General features: G+C 47.6%; 1 protein-coding gene across 2 annotated transcripts; it reads right to left on the bottom strand.

Annotated features, from left to right (window-relative positions):
* Positions 1-6,857: 6,857 nt before the first annotated feature.
* On the bottom strand, positions 6,858-14,746 carry ppp1cab (protein phosphatase 1, catalytic subunit, alpha isozyme b; the record flags this gene model as incomplete). Of its 2 annotated transcripts, XM_080835200.1 has the most annotated exons (7): positions 6,858-7,321; positions 7,597-7,731; positions 11,074-11,297; positions 12,385-12,489; positions 12,959-13,189; positions 13,467-13,598; positions 14,375-14,746. In XM_080835200.1, 7 exons carry the CDS (start codon positions 14,427-14,429, stop codon positions 7,205-7,207), a joined length of 999 nt encoding a protein of 332 aa, XP_080691326.1. In that variant the 3' UTR covers positions 6,858-7,204. The 2 variants fall into 2 exon arrangements, with proteins under 2 accessions (XP_080691326.1, XP_080691325.1); XM_080835199.1 differs by lacking the exon at positions 14,375-14,746 and having other exon boundaries at positions 13,467-13,701.
* Positions 14,747-14,934: the final 188 nt, after the last annotated feature.

The raw sequence follows: 14,934 nt of genomic DNA, 5'->3' as shown, positions 1-14,934 counted from the left end.
CTCCTCCTGGCCACTGACTCTACTCCTCCTCTCCTGGCCACTGACTCTACTCCTCCTCTCCTGGCCACTGACTCTACTCCTCCTCTCCTCCTGGCCACTGACTCTACTCCTCCTCTCCTGGCCACTGACTCTACTCCTTCCCTCCTGGCCACTGACTCTACTCCTCCTCTCCTGGCCACTGACTCTACTCCTTCCCTCCTCCTGGCCACTGACTCTACTCCTCCTCTCCTGGCCACTGACTCTACTCCTCCTCTCCTCCTGGCCACTGACTCTACTCCTGCTCTCCTGGCCACTGACTCTACTCCTTCCCCCCTGGCCACTGACTCTACTCCTTCCCCCCTGGCCACTGACTCTACTCCTGCTCTCCTGGCCACTGACTCTACTCCTCCTCTCCTGGCCACTGACTCTACTCCTGCTCTCCTGGCCACTGACTCTACTCCTTCCCCCCTGGCCACTGACTCTACTCCTCCTCTCCTGGCCACTGACTCTACTCCTCCTCTCCTCCTGGCCACTGACTCTACTCCTGCTCTCCTGGCCACTGACTCTACTCCTTCCCCCCTGGCCACTGACTCTACTCCTCCTCTCCTGGCCACTGACTCTACTCCTCCTCTCCTGGCCACTGACTCTACTCCTCCTCTCCTGGCCACTGACTCTACTCCTCCTCTCCTCCTGGCCACTGACTCTACTCCTCCTCTCCTGGCCACTGACTCTACTCCTTCCCTCCTGGCCACTGACTCTACTCCTCCTCTCCTCCTGGCCACTGACTCTACTCCTCCTCTCCTGGCCACTGACTCTACTCCTCCTCTCCTGGCCACTGACTCTACTCCTCCTCTCCTCCTGGCCACTGACTCTACTCCTCCTCTCCTGGCCACTGACTCTACTCCTTCCCTCCTGGCCACTGACTCTACTCCTCCTCTCCTGGCCACTGACTCTACTCCTTCCCTCCTCCTGGCCACTGACTCTACTCCTCCTCTCCTGGCCACTGACTCTACTCCTCCTCTCCTCCTGGCCACTGACTCTACTCCTGCTCTCCTGGCCACTGACTCTACTCCTTCCCCCCTGGCCACTGACTCTACTCCTTCCCCCCTGGCCACTGACTCTACTCCTGCTCTCCTGGCCACTGACTCTACTCCTCCTCTCCTGGCCACTGACTCTACTCCTCCTCTCCTGGCCACTGACTCTACTCCTCCTCTCCTCCTGGCCACTGACTCTACTCCTCCTCTCCTGGCCACTGACTCTACTCCTTCCCTCCTGGCCACTGACTCTACTCCTCCTCTCCTCCTGGCCACTGACTCTACTCCTCCTCTCCTGGCCACTGACTCTACTCCTCCTCTCCTGGCCACTGACTCTACTCCTCCTCTCCTCCTGGCCACTGACTCTACTCCTCCTCTCCTGGCCACTGACTCTACTCCTTCCCTCCTGGCCACTGACTCTACTCCTCCTCTCCTGGCCACTGACTCTACTCCTTCCCTCCTCCTGGCCACTGACTCTACTCCTTCCCTCCTGGCCACTGACTCTACTCCTTCCCTCCTGGCCACTGACTCTACTCCTCCTCTCCTGGCCACTGACTCTACTCCTCCTCTCCTGGCCACTGACTCTACTCCTCCTCTCCTGGCCACTGACTCTACTCCTCCTCTCCTCCTGGCCACTGACTCTACTCCTCCTCTCCTGGCCACTGACTCTACTCCTTCCCTCCTGGCCACTGACTCTACTCCTCCTCTCCTGGCCACTGACTCTACTCCTTCCCTCCTGGCCACTGACTCTACTCCTCCTCTCCTGGCCACTGACTCTACTCCTCCTCTCCTGGCCACTGACTCTACTCCTCCTCTCCTCCTGGCCACTGACTCTACTCCTTCCCTCCTGGCCACTGACTCTACTCCTCCTCTCCTGGCCACTGACTCTACTCCTCCTCTCCTGGCCACTGACTCTACTCCTCCTCTCCTGGCCACTGACTCTACTCCTCCTCTCCTGGCCACTGACTCTACTCCTCCTCTCCTCCTGGCCACTGACTCTACTCCTCCTCTCCTGGCCACTGACTCTACTCCTTCCCTCCTGGCCACTGACTCTACTCCTTCCCTCCTGGCCACTGACTCTACTCCTCCTCTCCTCCTGGCCACTGACTCTACTCCTCCTCTCCTCCTGGCCACTGACTCTACTCCTCCTCTCCTGGCCACTGACTCTACTCCTCCTCTCCTGGCCACTGACTCTACTCTTCCTCTCCTGGCCACTGACTCTACTCCTCCTCTCCTGGCCACTGACTCTACTCCTCCTCTCCTGGCCACTGACTCTACTCCTCCTCTCCTGGCCACTGACTCTACTCCTTCCCTCCTGGCCACTGACTCTACTCCTCCTCTCCTGGCCACTGACTCTACTCCTTCTCTCCTGGCCACTGACTCTACTCCTCCTCTCCTCCTGGCCACTGACTCTACTCCTCCTCTCCTGGCCACTGACTCTACTCCTTCCCTCCTGGCCACTGACTCTACTCCTCCTCTCCTCCTGGCCACTGACTCTACTCCTCCTCTCCTGGCCACTGACTCTACTCCTTCCCTCCTGGCCACTGACTCTACTCCTCCTCTCCTCCTGGCCACTGACTCTACTCCTCCTCTCCTGGCCACTGACTCTACTCCTCCTCTCCTGGCCACTGACTCTACTCCTCCTCTCCTGGCCACTGACTCTACTCCTCCTCTCCTGGCCACTGACTCTATTCCTTCTCTCCTGGCCACTGACTGAGGTGGCAGGTGGGCAGGGGATCGGTTAAAGCCTGGGCCTCTCTTCAATTGAAAATGGTAGCTCATAACGATTTGAATAGAGACCAGAACCCGCTATGAACAACTTGAGTGGACAGATGCAGGGATGTGCACAGGAATTTTGAAGGGCAGTTGCTCTGCCCTGGAAAAAAGGTGCAACACATAATTTTTTTTGTCACAGCCGCTGCCACGACCCCGTCATCTGATCGCAAATTTTGCCAATATCATTTGAAACTCTCACTAACCGTTGCTGCCACGCACCCCGTCCCCTGATCGCAAATATATATATTTCCTTCGGAGGGGCAACTTCAGTTGAGGAGGGCAAACGGGCAGTTGACCAAGCAACCTTAGCCCACTCCTGTGCACACCCCTGGACAGATGATGAAAGAAATGAAATGGAATACACGATACATTAATAAAAGAAACTAAAGTGGTTCAGATGATCATATCTGAGCAATCCGATGAGTAAATGCCTCAGAAGGGAACAGTATAATGTGTCAGTCACAGTCACTCACATGAGCTCTGTCTACTACCGCGCACTTGTGCACTTCAAACACTGACTTTCAGTGCTTAGGGCGTTCACACTGATAGAACCAGCAGAATTCAGGGCACTGAAAGTACCCGGATGGCACACTGGAAACAGTAAACATATGCAGTGTGAAACGATGGACACTACTCGCCCTAAACGGGCGCCATCTTGGCTACGTTTTTCAGTTTGGAAAGTTGGCTGACTGATGCCTCTCAAATCACTTCAACCATTTATGCTGGTTACAATAACTGCGTTATCTGATAGTACAGTGTCTATTCCTCTGTAACTTAAAAAAATCTAAGCGAGAAAACGCCAAAAGATGTACATTTTACATACAAAACATGGCCGTCAGCGGAGTTTGGTCCACAATCTTTGTTTGAAATTTCCAGTTGGCCTGGAGGAAGCTGCGCACAGATTTATGGGTAAAAGGCTTGCACATTTGAGCCAGTCAGTGTTCCATTTGAGACAACACTTATCAGCGACAGAATGCACTACAGATGTAAGTGCACTGTATTGCAGTGTACTTTGTAAAGTGTGCGATATTAGACATAGCTATTGAGTCTGTCCACTCTGCCAAGTATTAGGCTGAGGGTGTGTACAGATATGTAAGCCCTAAATAACCTATTGTGGTCAGTAAAATAAAATTGCATATTTTCTAAAACCCTGCCTTCACTTTGTCATTATTGGCTATCGTGTGTAGACTTTTGAATCAAAAAATTAACTCAATCTATTGTAGTATGAATCTGTAACGTAATAAAACGTGGAGAAGGTGAAAGGGGTGTGCAGACTTTCCGGTTGCACTGTAGACATAGCCCCTACTAAAGGCATGGTTTGCTTTTTCTGAGTTGAAGGTGATAACTTAAGCGATTGTTACTCTTCTTGACGAGAGTCCAAGTAGGTTTGGGGCTGTGATGAAACTGAATGACGACTGTGTATCTGAGACACGCAGGCTGTAGCTGCACTTCATACCGGACAGCATACCTGTGAATGACTGAAGCATGACGACTAAAATGCTATTAGCATTCAGCTGATGTTATTAGCATTGGCATAGCTGTGAGGCAGGAAGTAAGAACCAGCCACTTCAGGGTTACAAACCAAGGCCCCAGTATCCCAAGAGCTTCAGGGTTACAAACCAAGGCCCCAGTATCCCAAGAGCTTCAGGGTAACAAACCAAGGCCCCAGTATCCCAAGAGCTTCAGGGTTACAAACCAAGGCCCCAGTATCCCAAGAGCTTCAGGGTAACAAACCAAGGCCCCAGTATCCCAAGAGCACACCAATAAGCTTCAATATTTACCTCAAACTCAAACTCAACGGGGCCCCCTTTCCCATCTCCACTGACTTAGGTCACAGCTGGACACTTGGGACTCACAGTGGATCACATTGACTGCATATAACCCTATACACATAGCCATTGAATCACAATGACCGTACATAACCCTATACACATAGGCATTGAATCACTATGACTGCATATAACCCTATACACATAGCCATTGGACGCACAGTGGATCACAATGACTGTAGATAACCCTATACACACAGCCATTAAATCACTATGACTGCATATAACCCGATACACATAGCCATTGAATCACTATGACTGCATATAACCCTATACACATAGCCATTGGATCACAATGACTGTACATAACCTTATACACATAGCCATTGGTCACAAACGACATGTTTTTTCCCAAAACCACAGGTGGGCCCTTAAGAGAAGGCCTCCCCCCAAGTCAGACGCGGAGCCCCTAAGAAATCTAGGGAAAGTTACAGCGCCATCTCATGGTCATGCTCCAAACCTCAGGCAAAATACCAGACACTTATTTTTCACAAGAGTAAAAAGACCTAAAACACATCGGGCCATTTTTGACTTGCTTTACGGCCAATCCACAAGTTGATCTATCACTGATGCAGTTTAAACTGTAAAATAAAAATTGTCAATGCTTTCTAAATGGTGTCACTCAGCTGGCAATGGTATAAGACACAGTGAGACATACATAAACATGTTCATCTTCAAAATCAAACTTAAACTTCAGTAGTTTGACACTATGAGCCAAGGCTCCATCTGGCCAGGACAGTATACTGGGCAATAACAGACAACCAATAAACAGACAAGACAAAGCAGATATTTTGTATCAGATTCTGAATTTATTGGTTGATTTCATGAACACTACTACAAAAAAAAGAAAAAGTTCTCCTTCAAGTAATTAAAGCTGTACAAATCTACCATTCCATGAAAATCCTAAATAATGTGTATTATGTCATCGTCTCCCTCTGGACGCATTGAGAGAAATCGGTTTCTGATAAAAGCTTCTTTTGTGCCCTTCTAGTTGGCCCCCCACTACCGGTGCATGGTGCCAGTGAACACACCTTTCTCTCTCCAACACACACACACACACACACACTCTACAGGGAAAGACAGAGCCTCTGAGGGCAGGTGTACTGTGCAACAGTTATGGCATTCTGTCAACAAGCACACACACAAACTCACAGACAGACAGACACACAAATACAGACAGACCGACAGAGACACTCTCTCACACACACACACACAGACAGACAGACAGAGACACACACACACACACACACACACACACACACTTAGACAGACAGACACACGCACACACTCCACTTCAGATGGGCTTGGGTTGTACTTTTCTCCCACTGGTCTCAGATGAATAGAAGCGAAAACATCTCCAATCTAATTTCTGAAGATCAAAACAAACAAACAAACAAACAACAACACAAAAGAAACCTTGCTGTTTTGGGTAAAAGGTGAAATGAACCGGCTGAAATAAATCTGAAGTGGCTCACTAAGTCCACAGGGAATGTGTCTGCGCAGGACTGATACCTTTACACTCTAATCTGGTGGCCACAAGTCTAATTCATTTGAGACCGACCCCATTTGACCTGGCCACAAACAGAGAAACAACGCATGTGCCCCAAGCCTTCACAGGACTCAATGTCACAATCTCCCACTGGTCTATGTGCCAGAAACACACACACACGCACACACACACACACACAAACACACACCCACACACACCCGAAACATCACATCTGTTTTTGACATTGAAAACAGTGGCTGGCAGTGAGATGGCCTCCCATGTGTTTGTGCCATGTGTTCAGATTGGGGTCACAGCTCGGACTGGGCTGAACTCCCCAGTGTGCCCCAGGTGGGGTGGGGGGGATCCCCTGTGCCTGACCGCAACGTTGTGCTTCTAACCTTAGATTTGGGGGGGGGTGAGTGTGTGTGTGTGGGGGGGGGGATTAGGGTGCACTGTGGTGCACTTAGGAGAAGGAGCCAAGGGGCGGGAAGGTTGGGGTGTTCCCTGCCCACAGAGCTATTTAGCCCCAACTGGGGAGGCCGAAAGAGGGGGGGGGGTGAAAAGAATGGCTAATGGGAGGAGAAGTGGGGGGGCGTTTTTATTCATTCACACTCACATCCGGACTATTCTGATTTCAACACATAATGTCGCTCTCTCAAGGTCTCTCGCTATCTCAATCTCACACACACAAGCGTCAGCAAATGTATAAGCCCCCCCCCCAGTACACGCATAGACACAGACACACACACACATCCGTGCACACACACACACTATGAATTTATTGAGAAAACAGCTCAAGGAACAAAGAGAAATAAAAAGGTGGAGCCCTGGAGAGACTGCACAGACCCAGACTGCAGCCGAATCAGAACCAGAGAGAGGGTCCGGGTCGGGGACCAGGGCCAGGCCGGCTGCAGGTCCGACTCGGCTACTTATTAAGCAGGGTGATTTTGGTGTCCGAGAGAAGAGGAGGAGGAAGAGGAGGAAGAGCTGGGAAGGGCGAAGAAGAAAGGAGAGGAAGAGATCAGGAGAGGGACAGGACAGGAGGAGGAGGAGAGGTAGAGCAGAGGAGTGGAGAAAAAGACGAGTGGAGAGCGGGATCATTTCTTGGCCTTGCCAGCCTTGGCCGAGTTCCTGGGCGGGGTGACTGGCCGACCGGAACCGAAGCCCCCTCCCCCACTGTAGGAGAACAGCTTCTTATCCGCAGGCTTCAGAATCTGAGGGGGGGGTGGGGAAGAGTAGGGGATCATGGGTCAACACATTCAAACTTGTGCCAGCTCAGAAACACAGACAGCCTACGAAAAACAGCAAACTACTAACGGGGGATATAATATTCTTTTGAAAGGTTACTGTAGTTTGAGTTCGATGCCAATGGGATATACGGACACACTGATATTTTATTTGACCATCAAGTCCAGTTCTTTCAATGACATTATGGTCACTGCCTTTGTCCCAGTGACGGGTATATACACACACACACACACACACGCACCTGAAATGAGCACATGAGTGTCTCGTCCACGCTCATCATGGCTCCAGCGTTGTCGAACTCCCCGCAGTAGTTGGGGGCAGAGAACAGTGTGACCAGCTGACGCTTGGCAAAGAACTCATAGCCGTCCTCCACAACCTGAACAGCCAATGGAGAGACACCGTTATTGAGGAGCCAACAAGCCTTTGCCCAATGAGGTTAGTTAAATATACTGACGTTCCTTAAATAAACCAAACATTCTGAAGAGTCCTGTCATTTCTCAATAACACACTGCAATTATTTAGATGACCACCAGAGGACGCCATTTCCCACAGCAAAATCCTGCATTTGAACATTCCTACTAAAACTTATATCATTACAAACATTTTACAATATTAAATCTTACTCTTCACCACACATTTCAGGCACACTGAACTAAATTCAAACACACACACAGTCAGGTTGCCTCACACAGCACTTTCAAGCTTAAAATGGCTTCTTAAAAGCCCTGCCAACAATGCCTGTTGTTGAGGTTACAGCATCACTGAGATTTTAATGATAGAAGTACAACAGGATCCCTTTGATCAGTAATGGGGTTATTGATCCCACTGATCTGTCCGTGCCTGGGTCCCGCCCAGAGGCCAGTCTATCCTGATCAATGTTTGGTTAATACTGGAGGCGAGTTATTTCAGCAGTCTGTCCTGGTGGAGGTTATTTTGTGTGTTACACCTTAGGGTGCTTAGTTGAGATATTGTTTCTATTTACTGTGTTTGAAAGATCTTCCCTTCTGTCCCTGCAGACTTCCCTGAGGCAGACATGGGCCACGACGCAACATACAAGTCCTTAACAGGAGCAGGAAAGGCTGCAGACATGCAACACTGACACCATGGGGTGGAGCATGCGATGACAAAAACAGGAAGACAGAAGGACTCATATAGTGCATTGGAATATCCCTCAAGTCAAAATAAAAATCATCCCAAACTAGTTTGGTCACATGCCTGCATCCACGTGTCTTCCACTGAAACAATAAGACTGTAGTGTGATATTGTAGTGAGGGACATGTCATGTTCAGACATATAAGCTAGGCCGCTTTACTGGAGTGAACAAAAGCAATGGTATAACCTTCACGACCAAAGACCTTTAAAGGTGTGGTAGTACTTCACTGTTATCTCTACCAAGAGGGCTGTGAACTGCAACATTTACAAAGCTGACCTTGGAGCACCTCAGTTATGCCCGGGCCCCTGGAGAAGAGGCTCAGTTATGCCCAAGGTGGCTCAGTTATGCCCAAGGAACTCAGTTATGTTCAAGGAGGCTCAGTTATGTTCAAGGAGGCTCAGTTATGCCCAAGGTGACTCAGTTATTACGAGGAACTCAGTTATGTTCAAGGAGGCTCAGTTATGTTTCGAGGAGGCTCAGTTATGTTCAAGGAGGCTCAGTTATGCCCAAGGTGACTCAGTTATTACGAGGAACTCAGTTATGTTCAAGGAGGCTCAGTTATGTTTCGAGGTGGCTCAGTTATGTTTCGAGGAACTCCGTTATGATCGGGGAACTCAGTTATGATCGAGGTGGCTTAGTTATGCTCAAGCCCCTGGTTAGGGGGCACGTGGGCTCTCTAGATGATAAACACTAGTCTCGTTAAGTTAGTCAGCTAACCAGCTTTATATTAAAAGTCATGTTTACACATTATGAGATGTAACGTTTACTAATTTGAAATAAGATGTATACAATTGTTAATGATGCTGAACATAGTGTAGCAGCTAACGTATTATTCACAACAATCCTTTTTACATTCCAAATGTGCCCCTTCTTCTCTAAACTCTCATCAGATGAACAAGTTGAGAGAACACTAAAGAATTAAACATTCTAAGCCACAACCGATTACTACAACTCGTCTCTATGCATGCCTGCTCAATGTGTTGTGGTTGCATTCAAATTAATTCTAACGAGTTTTGTGCGATTCATAATCCGAATAGTCAATTATACATTTCAACAACCCATTATCCAACCATCAGAACTCTAGAGTGTTTAGTTGCAGCCCTAGTTCCAATTCTGTGTTCTAGCACTGCACAATTAATCTAATCGCAGCGTCAGCCTGAGCGATTACATAACCACATAAGGCTGCGATTTAAATAAATAAAACTTGTGTGTGTGTGTGTGTGTGTGTGTGAATGTGACGACCTATCTCCGTTCGTGTGCAATCTGCTCATTATCTCCGCACATGACCAATCAGTTGCTGTGAAGGCAGTGAGGCGTGTGCCGTGTGTGTTCTCATGAGTATCTGGTGTGCAGATCACAGAGCTCTACTGCGGAGGGAGTTTCACCTGTTCCGATTTAACCTTGGGGGTTGACAAGGATAAGTCAGGGTCGACAAAGTCTGTTGAACTGTACCACAACGGTGATTAAGATGTCGGCCAACTCTCTGCTACTTCACTGATGTTTGTGCATGTTCGCGTAAAAAGGGGGTTCATTTACCACCGCAGGCCGAATGTATGACCAATGGCTCGTGTGCTGCTTTTTCCACCGGAGGAATGCACTAATTTGTTTGTGGCTTAGCGAGTTTAAAAAAAACCTTCACAACATGGCAGCCCAGAAGGACAGGGAGGGTTGTTGGTAGTACACTGCCATAAGGGTAGGGAGTGTTGTTGGAAGTGCACTGCCGTTGGAGTACATTTGTAATTTGATACAGTTCTACTTGTCGCCCTCTAGGCTATGTTTTATATTTTGTCCATATTTAATATGACAGATGTAAGATCACGTGTAATAGTCTAGCCAAGTATGGGAAAACAATTATGATTGCTATAATTAAAACGTACACATGGGCTACAGTTCCAATATTGGCCCATTACTCGCTATTAATGAAGCAAGATCGACTCCCTATGCTAACCGTATAAATGTAACACAGGAAGCCGTGTCCAGGAGAATTAATTTCTGACCCTTGTGGCAGCTCAATGTACAGAGCAAAAGCAATAGTTTTGATTGACCAGTATATAAAAACAAATAACATTAGGTCACATTTAGGACCAGATCTCGATCCTGTCTTATTTACAGTTGAAGAGGACAGCTAAGGCAGCTCAAGCAAGTAGTCAAGATGCCATTCATTAATCATATCGCAATATTGTCCACATTAATGGCAATATGACTTTCAGCACCTCCCGCAGGCCCACCATGTTCTATTATCTCTTTGGCTGTAAATTACGACAGTGGTACAGGAGGTAGAGAAGTCGTTTAGTAATCAGAAGGATGCTACTTCAATTACCTGTCGAAGTGTCCTTGGGCAAGACACTCAACCCCTAATTGGTTGCTCCTGATGTGCAGTGTGCCATCAGTGTAAGTGTATAAAATTTGTCGCTTTGGATAAAAGCGTCTGCTAAATTAATAAATGTAAATTAACATCATTATTCTGTTCATGCGCGTTCACTTCCCTGTATAGCGGCGTCCAGCTTCTCCGATTGGCTGGATTGACTACTGCAGCTTCTTCGATTGGCTGGATTGACTACTGACCTGGTGGGCTCGGCAGATGAGATCCATGTCGTGCTTGTGCAGGAACTTGGCGACCACGTCTGCGCCGAAGGTGAAGGAGACGCCGCGGTCGTTCTCGCCCCAGCCCGTCACGTCCTTGTCGGGGTCGGCCCACAGCAGGTCACACAGGAGCCCCTGGTCGGGCACGTCTGTGGGGCGCATCACGCGCCGAATCTGCTCCATGGACTGCAGGTCTGGAGACAAGCCTGAGGAGCACAGACGGAGGTCAAGACGGAGAACACATGCCCATAAACAAGTGGACACACACACACACGACAAGCCTGAGGAGGACAGACGGAGGTCAAGACGGAGAACACATGCCCATAAACAAGTGGACACACACACACACGACAAGCCTGAGGAGGACAGAGGAGATGGAGTTAAGAAACACAGATATGTACACATACCAGAGGTACACACAGATACACACACACACAGAAATGTATCAAACACACAGGTGTCCCCAAGGTTACTACTAACCCTAAAAATCTCTGTACCATTTTCAATTTTCCAAACATTAATATGCCTGCCAGCCACTAACTGTCACAAAAGGCTTCTTATACGGACTCAACTCCATAAGAAAAGACAGCAAACATCCTCAAACTGAAACGCCAGACATTATTACACATGTGTGTGTGTGTGTGTGTGTGTGGAGGGGTGAAGGTAAGTGGACACGTGTCTCCAAAGCTCCCACACGCTGATGAGGAACACACTCTAAGACGGGGAGCTTTGGAGTTAACACCACAAGGCCACTTAAACTACTAATGCTGTGTTATTGTGAGGTCATATTGCCCAGGAAACACAACAAACAGGGACTTCTTAAGCATTACATAACCTTCGTTACACACACAGCAACAGACCCAAATAGATAAGAGCGTTGAGGAGTCGTGGGAACATGCATGTTTGCACAGCAGAGACAGCTCACACTAGCACATACAGGCCTTAAATCACACGCACACTGAGTAACAGCCTGGAATGAGGTCATCATAATACACCCCCCACCCCCCCTTTCAACACACACACAGAGGGAAATGGGAAACAGGTTCAACAAACACTGAACAGAACAGGGGGCCAGTGCAGAAAGCTTCAGAACCACGGCCCTCAAACTATAAACTAATTAAGCTGGAGTATGACTACTCAACAACAACTGTACATCTAGTTTCAGGCTATGCCTTTAATTATTCATTCAAACTACTTTGCAACTGTATAACCCCAGAATTCAAGGACTGTTTATCTCCAAATGAACAGGCGTGGAGTTCACACCCTTGGCACTTAGCAACAGTCGCCACATACCTCCATGGCAACAGAAGATCTTTTCATCCACAATGGCAGCGACAGGTAGGCAGTTGAAGCAGTCTGTGAACGTCTTCCACAGCTTGATGTTATACCGCCTCTTGCCTGGAGAGGGCAACAAAGAGCTCAAAAAACAGGCACAGCCAAATCCTTGAATAAATGGATTCAGTAAATGGCAGTATATCCCAAATTCTAAGCATAGACTAATTACTTGATTGCTTATTTCTTAATGCAACACAATGGGTGATACTATTGCAGGTGATACCGTTGGTAACAAAACTGAACCTGTGCTTCAACCAACAAACTGCTCCTCTGCCAACTTTAAACACTGGCGACAACATTCTGCATGCAGGTGATTGGATGCCAATCACTGATCCAAGTCATGCAATGGAGAGGTACAATAAGGTGCTCTTTGTTTCACCAAACACACTATTATAGTTATTCCAGATGCACCTGCCATTAAGCCATATAAATAAAATACAAGCCTCCAAAGCTGCAGTCATGAGGGTGAACATGTATTTACAGGAGATGAGGTGCTTGGACAGAGAAGGTTAGGGAGAATCTCCTGACTTACATTCATCATAAAAGCCATATATCCGGTTGATGGAGGCACACTCGTGATTGCCTCGCAGCAGAAAGAAATTCTCTGGGTACTTGACCTTGTAGGCCAAAAGCAGACAGATGGTCTCCAGGGACTGCTTGCCTCTGTCCACATAGTCACCCAGGAACAGGTAGTTGCTCTCCGGGGGGAATCCACCGTACTCAAACAACCTCAACAGGTCGTGGTACTGACCATGGACATCACCTGGATTAGGTACAAAAATAAATTATTATTATTTATTGTTTTAAACTCAGGTTAAATGCATTACAGTTACAAATGCAAGAATCTTGACCAAGGATCAACATTTCGCTTGAATATTTCACAGCTCCTTCGTCATGCTCAACATCCCGTTCCAATACGACGCCCCTCTGCAGGCCCAAACAAAAACATTCTAAACACCACTTCATGTAGGCTACAGTCCGGAAAAGAAACACGCAAAATGGAGCTTTGATAATAATATATATATAACGATAATAATTACCACAAATCTTTAGCGGTGCCTCGAGTTCCAGTAGAATAGGTTGACTGAGGAAGATCTCCCGGGATTTGAGGCACAGACCGCGGATCTCATTTTCCGTCAACTGAACGTTCTTTCCAGGCCTGGAACCCTTCACTGTAGTGGGGGAGGAAGCGAGAAAACATACAGGGTGATAAGGCGGTTGCATTCGAGGGCGGACGTGTATATCGAAGGTGGATGAGCATTTCTGTTGACCCATGGCTCGAAGTGTCGCTGGACGGTAACCAGATGAGTCCACACTCGAAATAACATAGTTCAAATATCCAGCGTTAGATTAAACCTCGCAAACTCATATACTCATGAACAAGACAGACATGTAATGTTTGCTTCAGGGTACCATTGGTCCATACCGTTAAGTTATACCTCTTCCCGCGACAGCAATTTGCCTCTCGTATCGCAGAAGTACACAGCACTTTCTCAGAAATATTAGAATTCCACTTACTGGCAACAAATATCTGCCTAACTAACAGTTCAGTTGACTCTAACATTAACGTTACTGTTACCTAACGTTAACTAGCTTGCCATTAATTTACTCTATTCAAACTTTCATGCAACCCGAAAAAATGGTGGATGTTTCATCCATCGGTGAAGGTGGGTATGCTACTATCTAGCTAACTACCCACTGATCGAAGTAGCTAGCGTAAACTTTTGCTTTGGGATGTGGCTGGCTAGCTTTACATGCAGCATATCTGGCTATTACAGGACTGGATACACGTAGCTGTTAGCTAATTAGCTACCCATATAGCAGAGGAGCTAACGCTATGTTGGTTGCTACAGCTTCTGGACTGGTGTGGCCATCTTTGCCTTTTAACGTTACTGAAATAAGAAATGCAAACACACTTCCAGCATAATATAAATTCAACCAGACTCACCTTCAAGGAGACGTTGTATAATTGAATCGATGTTTAATTTATCAGATTCGGCCATTGGGTATTGTTAAAATTAGCCTTTTTTCGAAAATGTAAGTCAACACGGCGGAGTAAACGAGAGGCTAGTCGCTAGCTAGCTAGGTAGCTAGCTAACACGGCGGGCTTAACTGCACAGCTATCACTACGGTAAATAGAAGATAACTTTGCTAACATGCAAGGATGCACGCAGAATATAGTGATCGTAAACGCAATATTTGTGCTCCAAGACGCCACTCTATAGTTTGCTTTTGCTATAAACCCCAAATTAAATGTATATTTCTAAGTTTCAACGTTTCTCTTCCCGTCCCTCCACAAACTAGCCAGAGGAAGCGGTTGTTGACCACGTAAGGAGGCGGGTAGAAGTGTTATTTCTCCACTTCATACGCTGTTGAAAGCTCCGCCCATGACTTGGTGAAACCGTTTTTTGGTTAAAGATTGGCTGTGACATGTGTCAGTCACGAACTACAAGTTACAGCGAAAAGAGAACAGTAAATAATTAAAGTCCATTCATCTTAGGTGAGCAA

Source organism: Sprattus sprattus (assembly GCF_963457725.1).
Source record: "Sprattus sprattus genome assembly, chromosome: 3".
In the NCBI taxonomy this organism is placed as follows: domain Eukaryota; kingdom Metazoa; phylum Chordata; class Actinopteri; order Clupeiformes; family Clupeidae; genus Sprattus; species Sprattus sprattus.
This window is presented reverse-complemented; position numbering and strand designations above follow the sequence as displayed.